General features: G+C 42.6%; 1 protein-coding gene across 1 annotated transcript in view; it reads left to right on the forward strand.

Annotated features, from left to right (window-relative positions):
- Positions 1-19,943, forward strand: part of PIP4K2C (phosphatidylinositol-5-phosphate 4-kinase type 2 gamma) — a 61,842-nt gene extending 41,899 nt beyond the window's left edge. Inside the window, exons 5-10 of the mRNA XM_040425750.1 lie at positions 5,328-5,474; positions 8,530-8,568; positions 12,497-12,610; positions 16,203-16,452; positions 16,608-16,711; positions 19,649-19,943. Coding sequence (XP_040281684.1) covers positions 5,328-5,474; positions 8,530-8,568; positions 12,497-12,610; positions 16,203-16,452; positions 16,608-16,711; positions 19,649-19,729 — 735 coding nt within the window. The 3' untranslated portion in view covers positions 19,730-19,943. The remainder of the gene's footprint in view (positions 1-5,327; positions 5,475-8,529; positions 8,569-12,496; positions 12,611-16,202; positions 16,453-16,607; positions 16,712-19,648) is intronic.
- Positions 19,944-22,730: the final 2,787 nt, after the last annotated feature.

The raw sequence follows: 22,730 nt of genomic DNA on the forward strand, positions 1-22,730 counted from the left end.
AGAGCGGCGCCCGGGGATCTCACTGCACTTACTATTATCCCCGGGCGCCGCTCCGTTCCCCCGTTATAGGCTCCGGTACCTTTGCTCCTTAAGTTATAGTAGGCGGGTCTTCCCTTGTCCTGTGGGCGTCTCCTTCTCCTAGGCTGCAGTGCTGGCCAATCGCAGCGCACAGCTCACAGCCTGGTAGTTTTTTTTCTCCCAGGCTGTGAGCTGTGCGCTGCGATTGGCCAGCGCTGCAGCCTAGGAGAAGGAGACTCCCACAGGACAAGGGAAGACACCGCCTACTATAACTTAAGGAGCAAAGGTACAGGAGCCTATAACGGGGGAACGGAGCGGCGCCCGGGGATAATAGTAAGTGCAGTGAGATCCCCGGGTGCCGCTCTATATGGCAGCATACTTAGTTCACATAGTTTATACAAGTGAAAGGTCCTCTTTAAACACTGCAACGGTGACGTGCCAATATACAACACGTGACCACTGCAGTCAATCACTGTCCTCAGTGGTCTCCTGTTTAGGACAGTGATTGGCTGCAGAGATCATGCGTCTTTCGCTTTAACCACTTCCCGCAACTGTAACGCCGAAAGGCGTCATTGCGGCGGCTCCCCCAGGCTACGCTAACGCCAATAGGCGTCATCTCGCGTGAGCCGAGATTTCCTGTGAACGCGCGCACACAGGCGCGCGCGCTCACAGGAACGGAAGGTAAGAGAGTTGATCTCCAGCCTGCCAGCGGCGATCGTTCGCTGGCACGCTGGAGATGTGTTTTTTTTAACCCCTAACAGGTATATTAGACGCTGTTTTGATAACAGCGTCTAATATACCTGCTACCTGGTCCTCTGGTGGTCCCCTTTGTTTGGATCGACCACCAGAGGACACAGGTAGCTCAGTAAAGTAGCACCAAGCACCACTACACTACACTACACCCCCCCCCCCCCCCGTCACTTATTAACCCCTTATTAGCCCCTGATCACCCCTGATCACCCCATATAGACTCCCTGATCACCCCCCTGTCATTGATCACTCCCCTGTCAATGATCACCCCCCTGTAAAGCTCCATTCAGACGTCCGCATGATTTTTACGGATCCACTAATAGATGGATCGGATCCGCAAAACGCATCCGGACGTCTGAATGAAGCCTTACAGGGGCGTGATCAATGACTGTGGTGATCACCCCATATAGACTCCCTGATCACCCCCCTGTCATTGATTACCCCCCTGTCATTGATTACCCCCCTGTCATTGATTACCCCCCTGTCATTGATTACCCCCCTGATAGATGGATCGGATCCGCAAAACGCATCCGGACGTCTGAATGAAGCCTTACAGGGGCATGATCAATGACTGTGGTGATCACCCCATATAGACTCCCTGATCACCCCCCTGTAAAGCTCCATTCAGATGTCCGCATGATTTTTACGGATGCACTGATAGATGGATCGGATCCGCAAAACGCATCCGGACGTCTGAATGAAGCCTTACAGGGGCATGATCAATGATTGTGGTGATCACCCCATATAGACTCCCTGATCACCCCCCTGTCATTGATCACCCCCCTGTAAAGCTCCATTCAGATGTCCGCATGATTTTTACGGATGCACTGATAGATGGATCGGATCCGCAAAACGCATACGGACGTCTGAATGAAGCCTTACAGGGGCATGATCAATGACTGTGGTGATCACCCCCCTGTCATTGATTACCCCCCTGTAAAGCTCCATTCAGATGTCCGCATGATTTTTACGGATGCACTGATAGATGGATCGGATCCGCAAAACGCATCCGGACGTCTGAATGAAGCCTTACAGGGGCATGATCAATGACTGTGGTGATCACCCCCCTGTCATTGATTACCCCCCTGTAAAGCTCCATTCAGATGTCCGCATGATTTTTACGGATGCACTGATAGATGGATCGGATCCGCAAAACGCATCCGGACGTCTGAATGAAGCCTTACAGGGGCATGATCAATGACTGTGGTGATCACCCCCCTGTCATTGATTACCCCCCTGTAAAGCTCCATTCAGATGTCCGCATGATTTTTACGGATGCACTGATAGATGGATCGGATCCGCAAAACGCATCCGGACGTCTGAATGAAGCCTTACAGGGGCGTGATCAATGACTGTGGTGATCACCCCATATAGACTCCCTGATCACCCCCCTGTCATTGATTACACCCCTGTCATTGATCACCCCCCTGTAAAGCTCCATTCAGATGTCCGCATGATTTTTACGGATCCACTGATAGATGGATCGGATCCGCAAAACGCATCCGGACGTCTGAATGAAGCCTTACAGGGGCGTGATCACCCCATATAGACTCCCTGATCACCCCCCTGTCATTGATTACCCCCCTGTAAAGCTCCATTCAGATGTCCGCATGATTTTTACGGATGCACTGATAGATGGATCGGATCCGCAAAACGCATACGGACGTCTGAATGAAGCCTTACACGGGCGTGATCAATGACTGTGGTTATCACCCCATATAGACTCCCTGATCACCCCCCTGTCATTGATCACCCCCCCTGTCATTGATCACCCCCCCTGTCATTGATCACCCCTCTGTAAGGCTCCATTCAGACATTTTTTTGGCCCAAGTTAGCGGAATTATTTATTTTTTTTTCTTACAAAGTCTCATATTCCACTAACTTGTGTCAAAAAATAAAATCTCACATGAACTCACCATACCCCTCACGGAAACCAAATGCGTAAATTTTTTTAGACATTTATATTCCAGACTTCTTCTCACGCTTTAGGGCCCCTAGAATGCCAGGGCAGTATAAATACCCCACATGTGACCCCATTTCGGAAAGAAGACACCCCCAGGTATTCCGTGAGGGGCATATTGAGTCCATGAAAGATTGAAATTTTTGTCCCAAGTTAGCGGAACGGGAGACTTTGTGAGAAAAAAATAAAAAATATCAATTTCCGCTAACTTGTGCCAAAAAAAAATAATTTCTATGAACTCGCCATGCCCCTCATTGAATACCTTGGGGTGTCTTCTTTCCAAAATGGGGTCACATGTGGGGTATTTATACTGCCCTGGCATTCTAGGGGCCCCAAAGCGTGAGAAGAAGTCTGGTATCCAAATGTCTAAAAATGCCCTCCTAAAAGGAATTTGGGCACCTTTGCGCATCTAGGCTGCAATAAAGTGTCACACATCTGGTATCGCCGTACTCAGGAGAAGTTGGGGAATGTGTTTTGGGGTGTCATTTTACATATACCCATGCTGGGTGAGAGAAATATCTTGGTCAAATGCCAACTTTGTATAAAAAAATGGTAAAAGTTGTCTTTTGCCAAGATATTTCTCTCACCCAGCAAGGGTATATGTAAAATGACACCCCAAAACACATTCCCCAACTTCTCCTGAATACGGCGATACCACATGTGTGACACTTTTTTGCAGCCTAGGTGGGCAAAGGGGCCCATATTCCAAAGAGCACCTTTAGGATTTCACAGGTCATTTACCTACTTACCACACATTAGGGCCCCTGGAAAATGCCAGGGCAGTATAACTACCCCACAAGTGACCCCATTTTGGAAAGAAGACACCCCAAGGTATTCCGTGAGGGGCATGGCAAGTTCCTAGAATTTTTTATTTTTTGTCACAAGTTAGTGGAAAATGCTGATTTTTTTTTTTTTTTTTTTTTTTTCATACAAAGTCTCATATTCCACTAACTTGTGACAAAAAATAAAAACTTCCATGAACTCACTATGCCCATCAGCGAATACCTTGGGGTCTCTTCTTTCCAAAATGGGGTCACTTGTGGGGTAGTTATACTGCCCTGGCATTCTAGGGGCCCAAATGTGTGGTAAGGAGTTTGAAATCAAATTCTGTAAAAAATGACCTGTGAAATCCGAAAGGTGCTCTTTGGAATATGGGCCCCTTTGCCCACCTAGGCTGCAAAAAAGTGTCACACATCTGGTATCCCCGTACTCAGGAGAAGGTGGGGAATGTGTTTTGGGTGTCATTTTACATATACCCCTGCTGGGTGAGAGAAATATCTTGGCAAAAGACAACTTTTCCCATTTTTTTATACAAAGTTGGCATTTGACCAAGATATTTATCTCACCCAGCATGGGTATATGTAAAATGACACCCCAAAACACATTCCTCAACTTCTCCTGAGTACGTAGATACCAGATGTGTGACACTTTTTTGCAGCCTAGGTGGGCAAAGGGGCCCACATTCCAAAAGCACCTTTCGGATTTCACTGGTCATTTTTTACAGAATTTGATTTCAAACTCCTTACCACACATTTGGGCCCCTAGAATGCCAGGGCAGTATAACTACCCCACAAGTGACCCCATTTTGGAAAGAAGAGACCCCAAGGTATTTCGTGATGGGCATAGTGAGTTCATAGAAGTTTTTATTTTTTGTCACAAGTTAGTGGAATATGAGACTTTGTAGGAAAAAAAATAAAATAAAAAAAATCATCATTTTCCGCTAACTTGTGACAAAAAATAAAAAGTTCTATGAACTCACTATGCCCATCAGCGAATACCTTAGGGTGTGTACTTTCCGAAATGGGGTCATTTGTGGGGTGTTTGTACTGTCTGGGCATTGTAGAACCTCAGGAAACATGACAGGTGCTCAGAAAGTCAGAGCTGCTTCAAAAAGCGGAAATTCACATTTTTGTACCATAGTTTGTAAACGCTATAACTTTTACCCAAACCATTTTTTTTTTACCCAAACATTTTTTTTTTATCAAAGACATGTAGAACTATAAATTTAGAGCAAAATTTCTATATGGATCTCGTTTTTTTTTTGCAAAATTTTACAACTGAAAGTGAAAAATGTCATTTTTTTGCAAAAAAATCGTTAAATTTCGATTAATAACAAAAAAAGTAAAAATGTCAGCAGCAATGAAATACCACCAAATGAAAGCTCTATTAGTGAGAAGAAAAGGAGGTAAAATTCATTTGGGTGGTAAGTTGCATGACCGAGCAATAAACGGTGAAAGTAGTGTAGTGCCGATTTGTAAAAAAGGGCCTGGTCTTTAGGGGGGTATAAACCTGTGGTCCTTAAGTGGTTAATGTCACAGGGACATGTAGGTGTACAGGATGTGACTCCTGTAACCAATCAATCACTGTCCTCAGCTGTAGACTGCTGAGGACAGTGATTGGCTGCAGCAGTTACGTGCCATATATTGACACAGTAACTGGAGCAGTTTGTAAACCAGCAGCAGGACTGCACCAGCGGTGCAGAGAATGGTGCTGGAGAAAGAATAATCATTTTTGTATTTCAGACCATTTGTGGGCCTTGTCCAAGATTTTTACTTGTATCGGACAACCCTTTTTAATGATTTTCCTCTTTGTCTTCCAGCATATTGTGAAATGCCATGGTAGCACACTCTTGCCTCAGTTTTTGGGGATGTATCGTTTGAGCGTAGACAATGAAGATTTTTACATGCTAGTAATGAGAAATATGTTCAGCCATCGCCTCACCGTTCACAGGAAGTATGATCTTAAGGTGAGCTTGTGTTTTATGTTTTTTAAATAATTGTTCCTTGAGTTCCTTTTTTTTTTTTTTTTTTTTTTTTAAAGCATATATGTATTTTTTTTACTGGGTACGATCTCTACAGACCGCAGTAAACGGCAGCCTTTAGGCGAAGGCTACATGGCAACTATGGTAAGTTGCACACAAGTCACGCAACCAAAATGTGTGCAATTTATTTGCGACTTGCTGTATTACAGGTACAAAGCTGTGCACTTGTCCCATGTGAGTCATTGTGGCATGCCACTTTCATTAACTGAAATTGTTAAAAGCCCATAAATGGTAACATTTTATACATGGAAGCCTAAGTGATCTTGTACTGTACCCCATCTTTGAATGTGAAGGGCCCCAGCTTTCCTAATATTGGCGATGTCATGCAGCAAGCGTAAATACTCTGCTTGTTTCTGGCTTCTCCACTCTGGCGCAGGCACTGAACACATACAGGGGATTATGCTGCCTGTATCTGTGCCGGCTCTGGACGCGTCCAGTTACTGTTCAGCGCCTGAGCTGTAGTGGAAGAAGCCAGGAACAGCCTGGATTGGTCAGGTGAACAAGTCACGTGACTGCTGCCCTCTTGCATACTATGGAAGCAGATGATTCAGGTAGCTCTGATGTCGCAGATGCTGGGGTAGCAGGGTCTTCACGTTCAGTGCTGGGGTACAGTACAAGATCACTTATAACTGCATGTACTAAACATTGCATTTTATGGGCTTTTTTACAACTGTAGGTATAGACTGGCCAATCCTTTCAAGGACTTTGGTGCAAGTTATTTGTTATCAAAATGGCTTTGCATTTTTGCAACTGTTAGGTGTTGCAGTGCATTCATTATGACACTCATTAGATGCGGTATTGCACTGGAAGTCATGCAAGCAAAGTTGCCATATAGCCCTATCCTCAGTCCCATTTTGTAAATCTTTTAACCCCTTAAAGGGGTTCTCTTTCTAATGTTTTTCCACAGACCATGCTTACCTGATTCCGTCCACTGTGTTCCGGCCCTATCTCTGCCCCGACTTCTCTGCAGGTCCCAGGTTTCCCCGCATCAACATCCGTTTCAATGCGGGGCACGTGACAGCTGCAGCCAATCACTGGCTGTAGCTGTGACGTGCCACCCGTGCGGCACATGACCCAGTGATGTGCTGCAAGAGTGACATCTGATTGCCAGTGATCCATCAAAATGGATGTTTTGTGGGGATGTTGATGTTGGGAGACCGAGGACCGGCAGATCCAGCTGGGCAGCGATGGAGCCCGAACACAGTTGCAGGGATCAGGTAAGTATGATCACCAGCGCAGGTGCAGCCATGCTGTAGAGTCTGTTGATAAATGCTAGAAAGCTGAACAACCCCTTTAATGCCAAAGGGAATACAAGTACATATACGGGATGTACTTACTGCTGATGTACATCAATCTCAATGTGATCACTGTGGTAGCTCTAGCTGACAGCCTGTGTCCCACTACGAGGGCAAGTCTAGGAATATGGTAATTTTGATCCCGGCTGTTTAACCACTTAGATACCATAGTGAATATTGTCATCTAAAGGGGTTTGACTACAGTGTATTATAGAATGGATCTAAAGGTTGGTTGGTCAAGTCCCGCATTTGGACTAAGAAACAATAAAGGGGTATTCCTATCTGGGATATCTCTCTATTTTCAGAAGTCCGTGGTGTGCTTTCACCTCGGTGCTCCTGTTCTGGAGATCGGAGCAGGTCCCACCTCTGGGATCCGCTCCTATCTGACGTTAATGGCTTATCCTAGCGATATGCCATCAATGTCCCCGATGGGAATACCCTTTTTATAAGGATCTTTGATAACATTTTTTAAGAAGTTTTTATTAAAGGGAGTCTCTTAGCAGATTAGGCCATGCATAGCTGCTATCAGTGCTAGGTAGGGGCTTGGAGAGCTGTTAAAATATACCTATTGAGAACCTTTTATCAGTAGTGTGATTTTTATTCTGCTCCTGCAAGTGCCCAGGAGGTGGAGCTTCACTGTGAAGAGCCCTCCTCAGCCTTCTGCATTGAGCTGATCCACAGCCCCACCCCACTTCCCGATTTACGTTCATCCCACCCGTCAAAAAAAAAAAGCAGTCCGTCATATGTACCCCAAAATGGTATCAGTGAAAACATTGACTTATCTCACAAAAAACAAGGCCTCATAAAATGATAGAAAACAAAAAAAGGTGTTTAGCCCTTAAAGGGGTTGTTCTACCAAGAACCTATGTTCGGGATAGGAGTTAGTTTCTAATCATGTGGAACCCCCACTGTTCTGCTATGACTGTTGGAACCCCCACTGTTCTGCTATGACTGTTGGAACCCCCACTGTTCACAAGAATGTGCAAGAGTGGTGTCCGGGGACTTTGGCACCATAGTCTTGTGCTTGATACCAGCGGTCAGACCCCCACTGATCAGACACTTATCCCCTGTCTTGCTGGATGCAGAGAATATTTTGTTTTAAAAAAAGTAAATGTACACCACCTTTCATACTAGCGTTTCTATTTTCCGGTATTGAGATCCATCATAGGCTCTCAATACCGGAAAAAAAACACTTCAGTTTTGTCCCCATTCATTGTCACTGGGGACAAAATGTAACTTAACAGAATGCTCCAAAATGCATTCTGTTCCGTTCTCATACCGGAGAGCAAACCGCAGCATTTTGCGGTTTGCTTTCCGTCCTGGGATGCGGAGCAAAACGCATCTTTTCTCTGACACAATAGAAAACGCATCCGTCCCCTATTGACTTTCAGTGGAGTTCATGACGGATCCGTCTTGGCCATGTTAAATATAATACAACCGGATCCGTTCATAACGGATGCAGACGGTTGTATTATCAGTAACAGAAGCGTTTTTGCTGAACCCTTCCGGATCCAGCAAAAACACTGGTGTAAAAGTGGCCTAAGTAATCCGGGCTACTTCTTGGTGCTCTTTTAGCAGTATAGGATAACAAGAGTAAATAACTTCTAATTTGTGAAGTCTTGCACTATAAGAGTTTTCTGCGTTACTGGAGGTGCCATTCTCTAATTTTTTTACATCCTTTACAGGGATCCTTGGTTTCTCGAGAGGCTAGTGATAAAGAGAAGGTACGTTTCTTGTCTGTTTGAGATCACACAATGTATTTCTGGAACCATTGTCCTTGTGTTTTCCTTCCATTGTTGCATGGCTTGAAAAGATGGCTTTTGCTCTAGTCTGAATCAGGGATACAGAAATAATCTAGTATTTTGCTGTTGATTGTTGTTAATGTCCCCTGTCTGCTTTCAAAGATCTGATGGAACTTCTAAAGGTTAGATCTAAGAAATAGAAATGTAAGAGTGTCTAGGTGAGACACTTTACTCTATGTCCTCTGGAGCCCATAATGTATTATTAATTGCATGTTTGGTGTAGTTCTTGCTAGAAGTCATTTTGTTTATTTTGGGTATAACTTATTGGCTTGTAAGGTTGGAGTGTTGTGGGCATGCTCTGTGACGTTTGCAGGATGGCAGGGCTGAGCTGTCTACATCACCTATTATCGATGATGAAATCAGAAAGGGTCAGTCCACTGTGAATAACGACAGTGTGAAAGCTGTAGTGTATTTCAAGATATTTGGGAAGATGGCGACGTGGAAATCTTAAGATAACCTTTTAACTTTTTTAGATTTGCCATTCTACTCCCTGTTCATATGTATTCATGTAGAGCAAGCCGTGTGTCAGTAGCTGTACTTTTATACATAGGGTCTTGTGCATCCTTTTTGCGGTCCACAAATTGCGGAACCACAGAATATGGATGCTGTATGTATTGCATCTGCATTTTTTTGGCGCACTCATTTACTTAAATGGATCCGTGGTCCACATTTTGAGGACCAGTATGAGACATGTTCTATCTTTTTGCATTCCACAAAAATATAGTCTGCCCTCAAAATGCAGACCATGGACCATTTGAAAATAATTGGTCTACAAATTAAACGCAGACAGCACTGTATTTTACTGATCCACAATTTGCGGACCGCGAAACAGATACGGTCGTGTGCATGAGGCCTAAGTTGTACTTACAAATGTTCAAATCTTGAAGCATTTGTAAGTTGTCAGACGGGTATGTCTCCGCATGCTAGATTCTGGTCGCAGTCTTCCTTTTCCTCTGCTGCTTAGGATAAGTGACTCGGATGCCTTATTTGGCTGTCAGAGTTTGCAAGCGTTGAGGCCGCACTGCTATAAATGTAACATTACATGAATTCCAGAAATCGCTTTTTCCTTTTAGGAATATTTTATGGGGCTAGAAACAGCTGCTGCTGTCATGTTGTAGCTGTGTCTATGCTATAATTTCTTTTTCTCAGATAAGGGCGCGTTCACATGTGTCGGTTTCTCCTGAACGGCGGCTTTGTAGTACAAAACAGGACAAAATGGAAACGTATGCTGCGCTACTCTGTCCTGTAAAATCCAGGCTGACATGACTGAAACCCGATAGACTCCATTACAGTCAATGGTGTCCGTTGTACCTCATTTGCCTCCGCCATCGTGAACAAGGCTTGAAGTGAATAGTTACAGAATATTCTAGTCAGCACACAAAGTCTTTCTTCCTTGGAGCTGTTTCACACGAGCGGATGCCATGCGTGGAATCCGCAGCGTGAATGACAGCCAAGCCCTGCTCCGGACAGCAGAGACACGGAGCAGTAACATGATTGATAATACTCTGTGCCTCTCGGTGATCTTTTTACTACAAAATCACAGTGAGATAAAGTGGTCACCATGATTTTGTAGTAAAAAGATCACAGAGAGGCTCGGAGCATCAATCATGTTACTGCTCCGTGTCTCTGCTGTCCGGAGCGGGGCTTGGCTGTCTTTCACGCTGCGGATTCCACGCATGGCATCCACTCGTGTGAAACCGCCCATAGGCCTCAGTCAGGCAGGTTCATATTCCAGATGTGACACCTCTGTCTCCTACTTCTGACATGTCCAAGATGATGGCATTTATCAAACGTGACCGGGGTGTTCTCTACTGCACAGGTGATGAAAGCGTTCAGATGCAGACTGCAGAACCACCTGCATCCGCGCTGTACGCTTGTAGCACCTGCACAGTAGAGATTGCTTCCGGGCAAGTGGGTTATATAAAATGACTGCTACCATCTTGTATGCTATGGGCACACCAATCTGATTACATGCTTTATCCATGGGAATTCCCTTCCCATGGATAGAGTATGTAATCAGATTGGCGTGTGCTTCTATGGGTGTGTTGGGGTAAGCAATTGGCCACTTTTGTTTCATGCTTATTAATTTAGAGACATGTTATACACTGACATGTCATTAGAAAGCCAACAACCCCTTTGATGTCTACAGAACGCCAACAAGAAAGCAGTAACTTGTACATCTAAGGTTCAAAATTTAGTAAAGTGAAGCATGACTTGTGTCACTGTGGTGAATACAGTACAGTGAGCAGAAGAAATGCTAAGTGACAATCTGCCCCTGGAAGAGCATGAGATCTGTGAGATTTAATAGTACACACACCTAGAGCTTTGGTCTTGTAGACAAGTGGTCCTCTCAGAAGAATGGTCAATATACGGACTAATATGGAAGTGGTGGTCTTGCTTTAGTTGTCTGCTTCTCTGTAGACCTAGAGAAGGAGAACATTAGAAATCGTCTTACACCCAGATGACGTCAGAGCAGCATTTAACACTTTTTTGGGACATCACTGTCACAAATCTTAATGTTGAGAAGTTTTCATGTAGGCAGCTTTATCTACTAGGATGTGTCCTGCAGAAGGGTGCTAATGTCAGGGAACTCTCTAGAGAGGTGATCTGCCCCTCTTTACTCCAGCTGTTTGTAGCTTAGTTCACACATGACAACTGGGTGAACGATTAGCTGCTAATCGTTCACCCAGTTGTCATGTGTGAACTAAGCTACAAACAGCTGGAGTAAAGAGGGGCAGATCACCTCTCTAGAGAGTTCCCTGACTTTAGCACCCTTCTGCAGGACACATCCTAGTAGATAAAGCTGCCTACATGAAAACTTCTCAACATTAAGATTTGTGACAGTGATGTCCCAAAAGTGTTAAATGCTGCTCTGACGTCATCTGGGTGTAAGACGATTTCTAATCATTAGCTAATCATTAGCTTGTCCTATGGCCTTCCACTGCAGGCGTGTACATATCAACACCCAGTTCACTCTTTTCTCCTCAGAGACCCTTGGATCTGCAAGGTTTGGGCCTTTTGCAGAGCTCTTATGTACTGCATCTGTGGAGAGGTTGACTAGAGTTTTTAACTTATAGAAGTAGTATATTAGAATCCTAAGAACCGTTTTACAATTAAAGATGCCCGGGTATTTGGGCAGTGAAGTAGTCAATACTGACCAGTGTGCTTGGAGAGCAGTGGAAACCCACCTGGTGTCCTCCATGGGTTCACATTTTGCTTATTTTTATGGCCAGATGTTACGTTAAATTCTTTAGTGCAGTATTAACCACACTACATACAAAGCGATTTTGCGTTGAGGTTCAGTGTTTCTGGATAGTCAGCAGTGAAGAACCAGAGGCAGTGTTATTTCCTATACATCAAGGAGGGGAGTGGGGACGTAACCTCCTATTTGGTGTATGGGGCATCACACAGGCAGGTGATGAACACCAGCAGCATGGTGCTGTAACTGCATGTGACACAGGCGTACAGAGGCATCCCTGCTACATTAGTAAGGGTCGTCTTACACAGCCTGAGGCTGGGCCGTAACAAGCGTCGATTGACGACAGTCAATGTCCTGAACAACGGACATAGTCAAAGTGCCCTAAATAATAACTGTGTGCAGATGAAGTAAAGGCTTTTACTGGCCAATAATCGCTAACAAGCGATCGCTCTTCCCCATGCTGCGGAGGAAATTGCTGCGTGTAATGGCAACGGTCTCCTCCGCTAGATAGCGGGCAACACTTCCCTCCTGACAGTCGCTTGCTGATCTGCCCGTCTAGACTAGTCGGGGATTGGTAAACGCTCGTTGTGCCGCAGATACGTAGCGTAACATTTATTCATTTTGAAATCCTCCTCTTTCATTTGTCTTCAGATTAAGGAACTTCCAACTTTGAAGGACATGGATTTTCGAAACATGAGCCAGAAGGTGTACATTGATGAGGAACAAAAGAAAGCCTTCATGGAGAAGCTGAAGCGGGATGTTGAGGTAACGTGTTTGTTTTTCGTCTTGTACCATACTTGTTCCTTATGTTTTGGCCATGTTTACATGCAGCACATATGTCGATTATACTCCAAAAACCGCCAGTATGGTGATACCTTGCATGTAAATGAGGTTGTTCACAACTCCATTCAGACACTGCAAATTTTTCAAATCCATACTATTCCTTTCAATTTCACTCTTTGAAATTCAAATGCTATAATCTGCAGAAGGGAGCAGCACACTACACTACTGGTGGGGGGGGGGGGGGGGGGCTAATGAAAACCTTATTAAATTGAGCCGAGATGGTAGTGTGAACAGAGCTTTAATTGATATTCAGCTGATATAGTAATGTCTTGTTTAATGACCTGCAGCTATTTGAATGTGTGAACGTCTGAGGTCTATACTCCGTTGCTGCTTATGACTCTTGGCGTAAAGCCCTACTGTCCATAATTTCTGGAAGGAGGAGAAAAGGTTAGATTTCTTGTTGAAGTAGGGAGCATAGTTAACATTTTCTTTAATGGCTCTATGAGCTGGTTTTTCCCGTTTTGTAAAAGAAAACATTGTCCATCACGTTGTTCTTTTTCCAGGTCCTCTGGCTAATTTTATGAGTTTTATCCTGAGAACAGAATGTTCTTCCATGACTAGTTTAGAACCTATAACACCAGTGTCTGTCTAGTCTTGTGATGTGTCTGATCCGCACTCCTGTCACATGCACATCTGCAGTTTTCCTCTTGACTGTTCCATCTCCAAGCAGAATGTAAATGTGGATGTTTTGCCATTTAGGTTTGTTGCATGCCTCCCGTAGTCTCACAGTTGGTGTACCTACATGGGGCACAATGGTGTAGAAGATGGCAACTCCATCATTGTACCGCAGCAAAAAATACAAGACTGTGTAGGAAAACTGCCATTGCTGTAAATCTGATGCAAAAAGTGCAAAGGGTATAAAGATGCCAGTAATTAATATTTCCCATAGACTTCAGTAGAACATCTAGAACTGTCATTTTGTTTTGCCTAAAAAATGGGGGGGGTCGAAACTTGCAGCAACAAAAACACACCCAAAAGTGCAAAATGCCCAAAAAAAAGCATCTGCATGACACCAGCTGTTATCCCTGGTAGAAGAATGTTTGCCTGCTGCAGATTTGTATCATCACCGCGTACAATCCCCTCTGACGTTCATATGAACTAATAGGGCAAAAGGACCGGGCTGGTCCTGATAGGACAACAATTTTAAAGGGTTGGATAATAATGGGAAACATGGCTGCCCTTTTGTTCGGGTAAGGCACGCGGATAAGAGTCGTTCTGGGGGGTGAAAGAGCAGCCATGCTTTTCTAAACGTACAGCACCTGTAAGACGAGTGAGATGCATGCTAATGTACCCGACCATTTTTATTAGACTTATAATTGGCCATTGTTTCCATATTGTAGATCCGGTCTCCTTCAATCCACTTCTGTGTTTCCCCTAAACTGGTTTAGTCACTTCACTTGTGTTTTTCCTCCTGTACCATCAGTTGTGAATGGAGCATTGCCAGATATTTCTATATTAACCTTATGAGCAGTAACTCAAAATCATGATTAATTGAGCATTTATCTTGGTTAATGAATGATTATTTTGTTAGAGATATGTGGGGCTGGTGGCAGTCACTTCGCTTCTGTTTCCATCCCAGCGGGCAGCGATGTCTCTGGCATGCCAGCGAAGCGACAAAGTGTGGACAGACTCAGCAGGTCCCCCGAAATATCGCTAGCACTGCTCCTTTCAATGGCATAGCCATCTGTCCCAAGAGAACACGAGTCAATCAGTGGGCTGTGAGCAGCGTGGCTTAGGAAACAATAGCGGATGTGGTAGGAGCACCTCCACCAGCTGAATGTTAAGTTAAATGTTTTCAGCAGGATATTACAGGACCACCACCACTGACCTGAGCTGCTTTCTGTGGGAGAAAGTGGTTTTCTGACATTCATAAAGTGTATTAGAAAAAGGTGTTTATTGTAATAAACTTTGCACCATTACATTTTTGTAATTACAATTACTGGAAAAAAAATATATTTTTCCTTTTATCCTTTAAAAAAAAAAAAGAAAAGAAAAGCAGACCAAAAACCCTATACAGTGTACTGGGATATAGATAGCTGTAGATACCAGTGTATTACATATGTGAATACTATTGAGGTCTTTAGTCACAGAAAATCTTTCCATTGACAACAGGTGAATGTGTCGCTCACTGGTACAGTTTCGGCCTCCCTTATACCAAGTCTTGAGTTTAGGACCTGGCAGAGAACATGTGAAAGAGACAGAATTAAATATAGGGGAAGGGGGGTTCTCTGCAAGCACTGTCAGAATGCTTGAAGGCCCCTCTCCCAAGGCATCCCCCTTCATTTTCAGAGTGCTGACCCTGGGAGCAGTGTAGGGACTCCTTAAAGGGGTTGTCTCACTTCAGAATATCAGCAAAGAAGAGTGTCCCACGGCGCAAGAACCACCCGGTGGTTTGGTTAAGATGCCGGGTTTTTTATTAACCAAACCACCGGGTGGTTCTTGTGCTGTGGGACATTTTTCTTTGCTGATTGACCGGCTTTCTGAGGGACCCCAGGCATCCCTGACCAGAAGTTCCTGCACCCCTGGCTGCATACCATCCGCTACAAGGGGTCTTTAACAGTCCCATACCGTGCCTACACTAGAGTTGTGCCTACACCTAGCACAACCCCCCTTCCCAAGGTGAGCCTTCATTTTTGGAGACATTTCTATTACTTTATCCAAACGTTATCACCCTATGGTATGCCGTTTTTATGTTCTACAGTTGAACACAGCCTGTACAAACCATTCACTTCAGCATATGACATTTATCATGTAGAGAAAGTTAATACAAGACACTTACTAATGTATTGTGATTGTCCATATTGCTTCCTTTGCTGGCTGGATTCATTTTTCCATCGCATTATACACTGCTCGTTTCCTTGGTTACGACCAGCCTGCAATTCATAAGCGGTGGCCGCGCCTACACACTCTTGGAAAAAGTGCCGGCCTCTCTTGTGGCCTGGACTGTAGGAGCTTATATAGGCTGGTGCTTTTTCCTGTAGTGTGCAAGCACGGCCACCGCTGATGGGTTGTAGGGTAGTGGTAACCATGGAAATGAGCAGCGTATAATGTGATGGAAAAATTAATTCAGCCAGCAAAGGAAGCAATATGGACAGTCACAATACATTAGTAAGTGCCTTGTATTACCTTTCCCTACATGATAAATGCCATTTGCTGAAGTGACACAAACCCTTTAAGGCACAGCTAGGTACTCTATAGATTACAGCAGGGAGTGCTTCCTTACAGCACAGCATAGGATTCCCAGAGCAGGGACTCTTTACTGCATATCAGAGATTCAGGGACTCCTTACATTACAGCAGAGAGCATGTAACCAAACAAACTTGAGCAAGATTAGGTTGGATAGGGAGTCTGCATTTCAGTTTCGATTATGTTGCCTGGCCTTAGACTAGCATTATATGTCCATTCCTGCATCTTATTAGCCTTGTTGTAGCCTTAGTAATGTAAAGTTGGGATATCTTGTGAAATGACTAATCCGTTACAGTGGAATAATGGTTTATTGTTTTTTTTGTTATAGTTTCTGGTGCAGTTAAGAATCATGGATTATAGTCTCTTGCTGGGAATTCATGATGTCCTCCGAGCAGAGCAAGAAGAGGAAGAGGAGATCGAGGAGGAGGATGCTGAAAATGAGGGAACAGTTCATGCAACTGTTGGTTCCTATGGGACTTCTCCTGAAGGAATAGCTGGCTTCCTGAACTCCCAAAGACCTCTAGGCCCTGGAGAATTTGAGCCAATGATTGATGTTTATGCCATCAAAAGCTCAGAATGTAAGGATTTGATTTTCCTTTTGGTTGGTGTTTGTATTTTGTTTTTTGTTTTTTTATGTTTCTTAGAATTGCAGCTATGCATTTGGAGACTGATCAATCTTTCAGCATTTTCTACAAAAATCCATCTTCCTAAGTTGTGGGATTTTTTTGTACAGGTGCTCCACAGAAAGAAGTCTATTTCATGGGACTCATTGACATTTTGACACAGTACGATGCAAAGAAGAAAGCCGCTCATGCAGCCAAAACTGTAAAGCATGGGGTAATTATTGTACTGATCTTAACTAGTGAATCTCTGTACTTAAAGGCATGTGCTAGGACTTTGCTATTGATCGCCTATTGTTAGAATATGTCATCAGTATCTAACTGGTGGGGGTCAAACACCCAGCTCCCCTACCAATCAGCAGTATCATAATGTTTTAATCGCATTAAATCGCACTAAGCAGCACTGGTGTTCATGGTAGGTCTGATCTTCTGTGGCCTTCTGTTCTGCTTTAGGCTCAGTAACTAAATTGTAGTGTTATCAGGAGTAGTGTGAATATCAGGTTTTATTCTGCACCTGCAGGTGCCATGGCAGTGGGTCCTTACTGTGAACAGCCCCTCAAACCTCACTTTTTTCCCCATGGATTTATTGGTCTGAATGCCTCTTCTGAATACCGACCTTACTTCATGTGGTCTCCTGGAACTTTAGACCCCCAAAAGTTGAAGTCCCAAAGTGGGACAAAAAAATAAAGTGAAAAAAAAAGTTGAAAAACTAAAGTTCCCCCCCCCCCCAAAAAAAAAAATTAAGTTTCAAGTAAAAATAAACAAAAACATAATTTTCCCCCCAAAAAATTGGTAAAAATTAGGGGGGGAAAAATTGACATATTGGGTATCGCCGCATCCGTATTGACCGGCTCTATAAACATATCACATGACCTAACCCCCCAGATGAACACCGGAAAAAATAAAAACATCACAAAAAGTACAACAGCAAGCGATCAAAAAGGTGTATGCCAACCAAAATAGTACCAATCTAACAGTCACCTCATCCCGCAAAAAATGAGCCCCTACCTAAGACAATCGCCCAAAAAATAAAAAAAACTATGGCTCAGAATATAGAGACACTAAAACATCATTTTTTTGTTTTAATAAAGCTGTTATTGTGTAAAACTTAAGTAAATTTTTAAAAAAGCATACATATTAGGTATCGCCTCGTCCGTAATAACCTGCTCTATAAACATATCACATGATCTAACCCCTCAGGTGAACACCGTAAAAAAAAACTAAAAAAAAAAAAACTAACAAAAGCCATTTTTTTTGTCACCTTACATCGCAAAAAGTGTAATAGCAAGCGATCAAAAAGTCATACACACCCAAAAATAGTTCCAATCAAACCCTCATCTTATCCTGCAAAAATCCTACCCTACCCAAGATAATCGCCCAAAAACTGAAAAAACTATGGCTCTCAGACTATGGAGACACAAACATGATTTATTTTTGTTTCAAAAATGAAATCATTGTGTAAAACTTACATAAATAACAAAATAGTATACATATTAGGTATCGCCGCGTCCGTGACAACCTAGTCTATAAGAATACCACATGATCTAACCTGTCAGATGAATGTTGTAAATAACAAAAAATAAAAACTGTGCCGAAACAGCTATTTCTTGTTACCTTGCCTCACAAAAAGTGTAATATAGAGCAACCAAAAATCATATGTACCCTAATTTAGTACTAACAAAACTGCCACCCTATCCTGTAGTTTCTAAAATGGGGTCACTTTTTGGAGTTTCTACTCTAGGGGGGCTTCAAATGGGACATGGTGTCAAAAAACCAGTCCAGCAAAATCTGCCTTCCAAAAACCGTATGGCATTCCTCGTGGTTTACGACCACATATGGGGTGTTTCTGTAAACTACAGAATCAGAGCCATAAATATTGAGTTTTGTTTGGCTCTTAACCCTTGCTTTGTAACTGGAAAAATATTATTAAAATGGAAAATCTGCCAAAAAAGTGAAATTTTATTTATATTTTCCATTAATTCTTGTGGAACACCTAAAGGGTTAACAACGTTTATAAAATCAGTTTTGAATACCTTGAGGGGTGTAGTTTGTAAAATGGGGTCATTTTTGGGTGGTTTCTATTATGTAAGCCTCACAAAGTGACTTCAGACCTGAACTGGTCCTTAAAAAGTGTTTTTTTGGAAAATTTCAGAAAAATTTCAAGATTTGCTTCTAAACTTCTAAGCCTTATAACATCCCCAAAAAATAAAATGTCATTCCCAAAATGATCCAATCATGAAGTGGACATATGGGGAATGTAAAGTAATAGCTATTTTTGTAGGTATTACTATATATTATAGAAGTAGATAAATTTAAACTTGGAAACTTGCTAATTTTTAATAAATTTTGGCAAATTTTTTATTTTTTTTTATAAATAAAAATGAATTTTTTTGACTCCATTTTACCAGTGTCATGAAGTGCAATATGTGACGAAAAAACAATCTCAGAATGGCCTGGATAAGTAAAAGCGTTTTAAAGTTATCACCACATAAAGTGATACTGGTCAGATTTGCAAAAAATGGCCTGGTCCTTAAGGTGAAAATGAGCCCGGTCCCTAAGGGGTTAAAGAGGACTTTTCACATGGGTTTGTAGTAAGTGAGATAAATATCTGTACCTGCTGGGTAGCCCCCTGCTGTGCTGCCACCCTGCCTGCTTTTTTAAAATGGCACTCCTGCGCCCTGTTATGGCCGCTCACAAATTTTGCGCTCAGTATGTTAATACTGAGCATCGGAGCAATGGGGAGGAGGTTTTTTCTCCCTGGCTGTGACTCTCTGCGCTGCGATTGGACAGCACTACAACCGGGGAGAAGGAGACACCCACAGAGAGACCGTGTCTCCTCCCCACTGCTCCGATGCTCAGTATTAGCATACTGAGCGTGAATTTTGCGGGGGGCCATAACGGGGCGCAGGAGCTTTATTTTAAAAAAACAGGCAGGGTGGCAGCACAGCAGAGGGTATCTCACTTACTACAAACCCATGAAAGGTCCTCTTTAAGCATTAACTTCTACAAAGTTACATTTATGGCTGTGAGTCCCGTTTTATATATCTCATGGTTAACTATGCAGAATATTAACTTTTAGTCTGGCATTATAAGACATGAATGCATCAATTGTTTTCTATGTACACTAATTTGTAAAAATGTTCTTTTATTTTAGGCTGGTGCTGAGATTTCTACTGTGCACCCAGATCAGTATGGAAAACGATTCCTGGAGTTTGTCACCAAAATATTTGCGTAAAATGTCAACCCTCACTTTTTTCCCCATGGATTCATTGGTCTGACTAAATTGAACAAGAAAACCTCCTCTGAATGCCGACCTTACTTCATGTGGTGTCCTGGACTTTATTACAGCACTTGGAGGCAAAATAAACCAAACCATGGGTGCTAGAGTTAGAGCAATAAAAAAGTTTATTGACCATCTAAAGGGGAAAAATATCTGTTTCCAGTGGTACCAGGCTTGACCGTCTTTGTACAAATTACCAACAGCTAGGCACGCAATTAAAGCAGTTTCACACCTTTTTCATATTGTTACCACAATTTTCCCAAGCAGGTTAGGCAACAATACGTGTCACTAGAATCTGCCATTAGAAATATTATCTGAGTTTTTAAGTAGATTCTGCTCAGAATTATTGCCTTCACTTCAGGCAGGTGTTTGGCCTGACCATATAGATAACCAAATGAGGGACCATCTATGGAAACTGTTCCATGATTACAGTATGAGGCGGTCTCCACCTTTCAGTCTGCTTTGGGTTAGTGCCTTGTTTTCCTCCTACCCTATGGGAGACCTCATTTCAGTTTTCAGTGGGAAAAAATGAACAGGAGTTTGGGCCAAAATGCAGCTGCAAAGACCATTAGCTTTTCTAAATGCCCTCCTATTTCCAGTTTTTCTATATACCTGTACACTGGGTTTTAGTACACAGAGAACAAACAAAATTCTTATCTGCATTTCTAGGATCTTAGTGAATGCTACTTGTTTATACAGATGTATACATTTAAATTTCATTATTTATCGTTGTGTGCATATTTTGGGTTCATTACTTGGAGCTGACTTGTGTATTTTTAGCGGATAAAAACTTATATTTATTTTGTGCGTTTCTTGTATTAATTTTTTTTTTAAAAGGTTTCCATTTCTACTAAAATATTAGGTTTCAAGGGTTGGGCCAAGTTTTTAAATATTCCCTGTCCACATGATGGGGGATATCTAGTTGATCGCTGCAGGTATGACCATTGGGACCCCCAGCACTCACAGGAATGGGGGAATGGGGATCCTTCCCCCCCCCCCTCCCCCGTTCTGATGGAGCAGCAGGTCATGCATGCGCATTGGCGGTCCATTCGTTCTCTGTGGGAGTTCCGGAGACGCAAATTGGGGATAACTTAAAAACCTGGTACAATCCCTTAAAGCCAGCGTTTCACCCCAGTTAGCCAGCGCACGTAAAAGTTTTCAGCTGACACCTAATTTTATTTTATTTTTTTCAATTTGCTTTTCAACTTTGCTGATGTGGGGGGAAAAATCCTCCCAGAGAAATGCAATTGGCTGTACGTTATTCTGTCCACCTACGGTAGAAGCAACAAATGATGTGACAAGATTGTAGTCTGTGCACTACTTGAGCTATAGTATGGGCTGCATTACACACATTTATCAAAACTGGTATGAAGGAAAACCGGCTTAGTTGCCCATAGCATCCAGATTCCACCTTACATTTTTCAGTGCTCCTTTGGAAAATAAAATTTGGAATCTGATTGGTTAATATGGGCAACTAATCCAGTGTTCCTGTCCACCAGTTTTGATGAATCTCCCCTGTCATGGTAGAATTTTTGAATGATCCCTAAACAAGGGATCTAACAATGTTGTCTGCAATATTCCAAATCTTAACATTTAGTCTAGAGGTAAAAGAATGAGAAGACATGACTCATTGTGGTATTTGAGTCTTCTTCCACCTCTTCCAATTCCTAACAGCACAATCCTTTTGGCAGAAGACCATCTTTATTAGCAAAGCCCTGGGTGTCACCCTTACAATCTAAAAATACAAATGAGCCAATAGGATTGTGACGTGTGTTAGCATAGAGTGACGTATATATCCTCATAGTATACATCTGGACACAATTGGGATACTCCAGGCGGGAAAACCAGAAAAGAGGACTTCCTTAGTCTAGAAACCTGACGTCCCCTCTGTATCCATCTAGCTTTTATACCAAATGGTGTAACCTAGGTATATCCACTATTTAATTATGTTTAAATAATCCAACTATATCGCAATCAATTTTTTTCAGCAGTTTTTAATGCTTTTAAAAAAAAAATATAACAATTCCTTTAAATACGTTTTGTTTTTTTAAGAGCTCTTTAGGGGATTTTTTTGTAACATTTTAAACATGCATTTTTAAAGTCCTGTAGAGGATCCTGATTAGAAACTGCCAGAAAAAAAAAAAACATAGCGCAAGCTGCATTTTGGTAAAAAAATGCAAATCAAAACAGTTTTTAAACTTTTTGAAAAAATTTTCAACGTTAACATTAAACCTGGCCACTTTTTTTTTTTTTTTTTTTTAACCTATGATGCACCAACATGTGCTGTTGGCAGGAGGTTTGGGACATTCCTAAGCACATAAGATGGTTGGCCTGTCTGACTCGTCCAGCTGATATTCAGCTAATGTATATGGCCACCTTTAATCACCTGCTGTAGCTGCCATGTCTAAAACTAGCAGAACTATGCACAATAATTTTTTTAAATCTCAAGACTATTTCACATGTCGTGCTTTCTCATGAGCCACTGTACGTGAGTAAATGAGCATGTGAGGGACCTTTTGAAAGGACATGTTTTTCTTCCCAACCTGATGAATTTTTTTTTTCAGCTGGTCTTTTTCTTGAGGCCGTGTTGCATTTTAGCTTAGTGCCTCTTCATTTATATTCCATGTATGCAGTACTAAAACGTAAAGTACTAAAACTTAAATGGGGAAATATTCCATGTATATAGAGGGAGACAAAGGAAAGGTTTTTCTCTGGTTCATTCCCTACTATGTCCAAAAATATTTAGATGAAACCAGGAACAGAAGTACAGCCATGTGTAAGCTCCCCTTTTGTAACTGCCTAATATGTTCCAGACGCCTATTGATCAGGGTGTTCTGGCCTCTACTTTTCCCTGCAAGACAATCTAGCACAATGCGACAATGTCTTCTAGTGTTATGATGGCAATCTTCACCTTATCTCCATATTATGTTATGTTGTTGCGTTTCTTCTCTTTACA

The sequence above is a fragment of the Bufo bufo genome, chromosome 3 (genome assembly GCF_905171765.1).
Source record: "Bufo bufo chromosome 3, aBufBuf1.1, whole genome shotgun sequence".
NCBI lineage: Eukaryota > Metazoa > Chordata > Amphibia > Anura > Bufonidae > Bufo > Bufo bufo.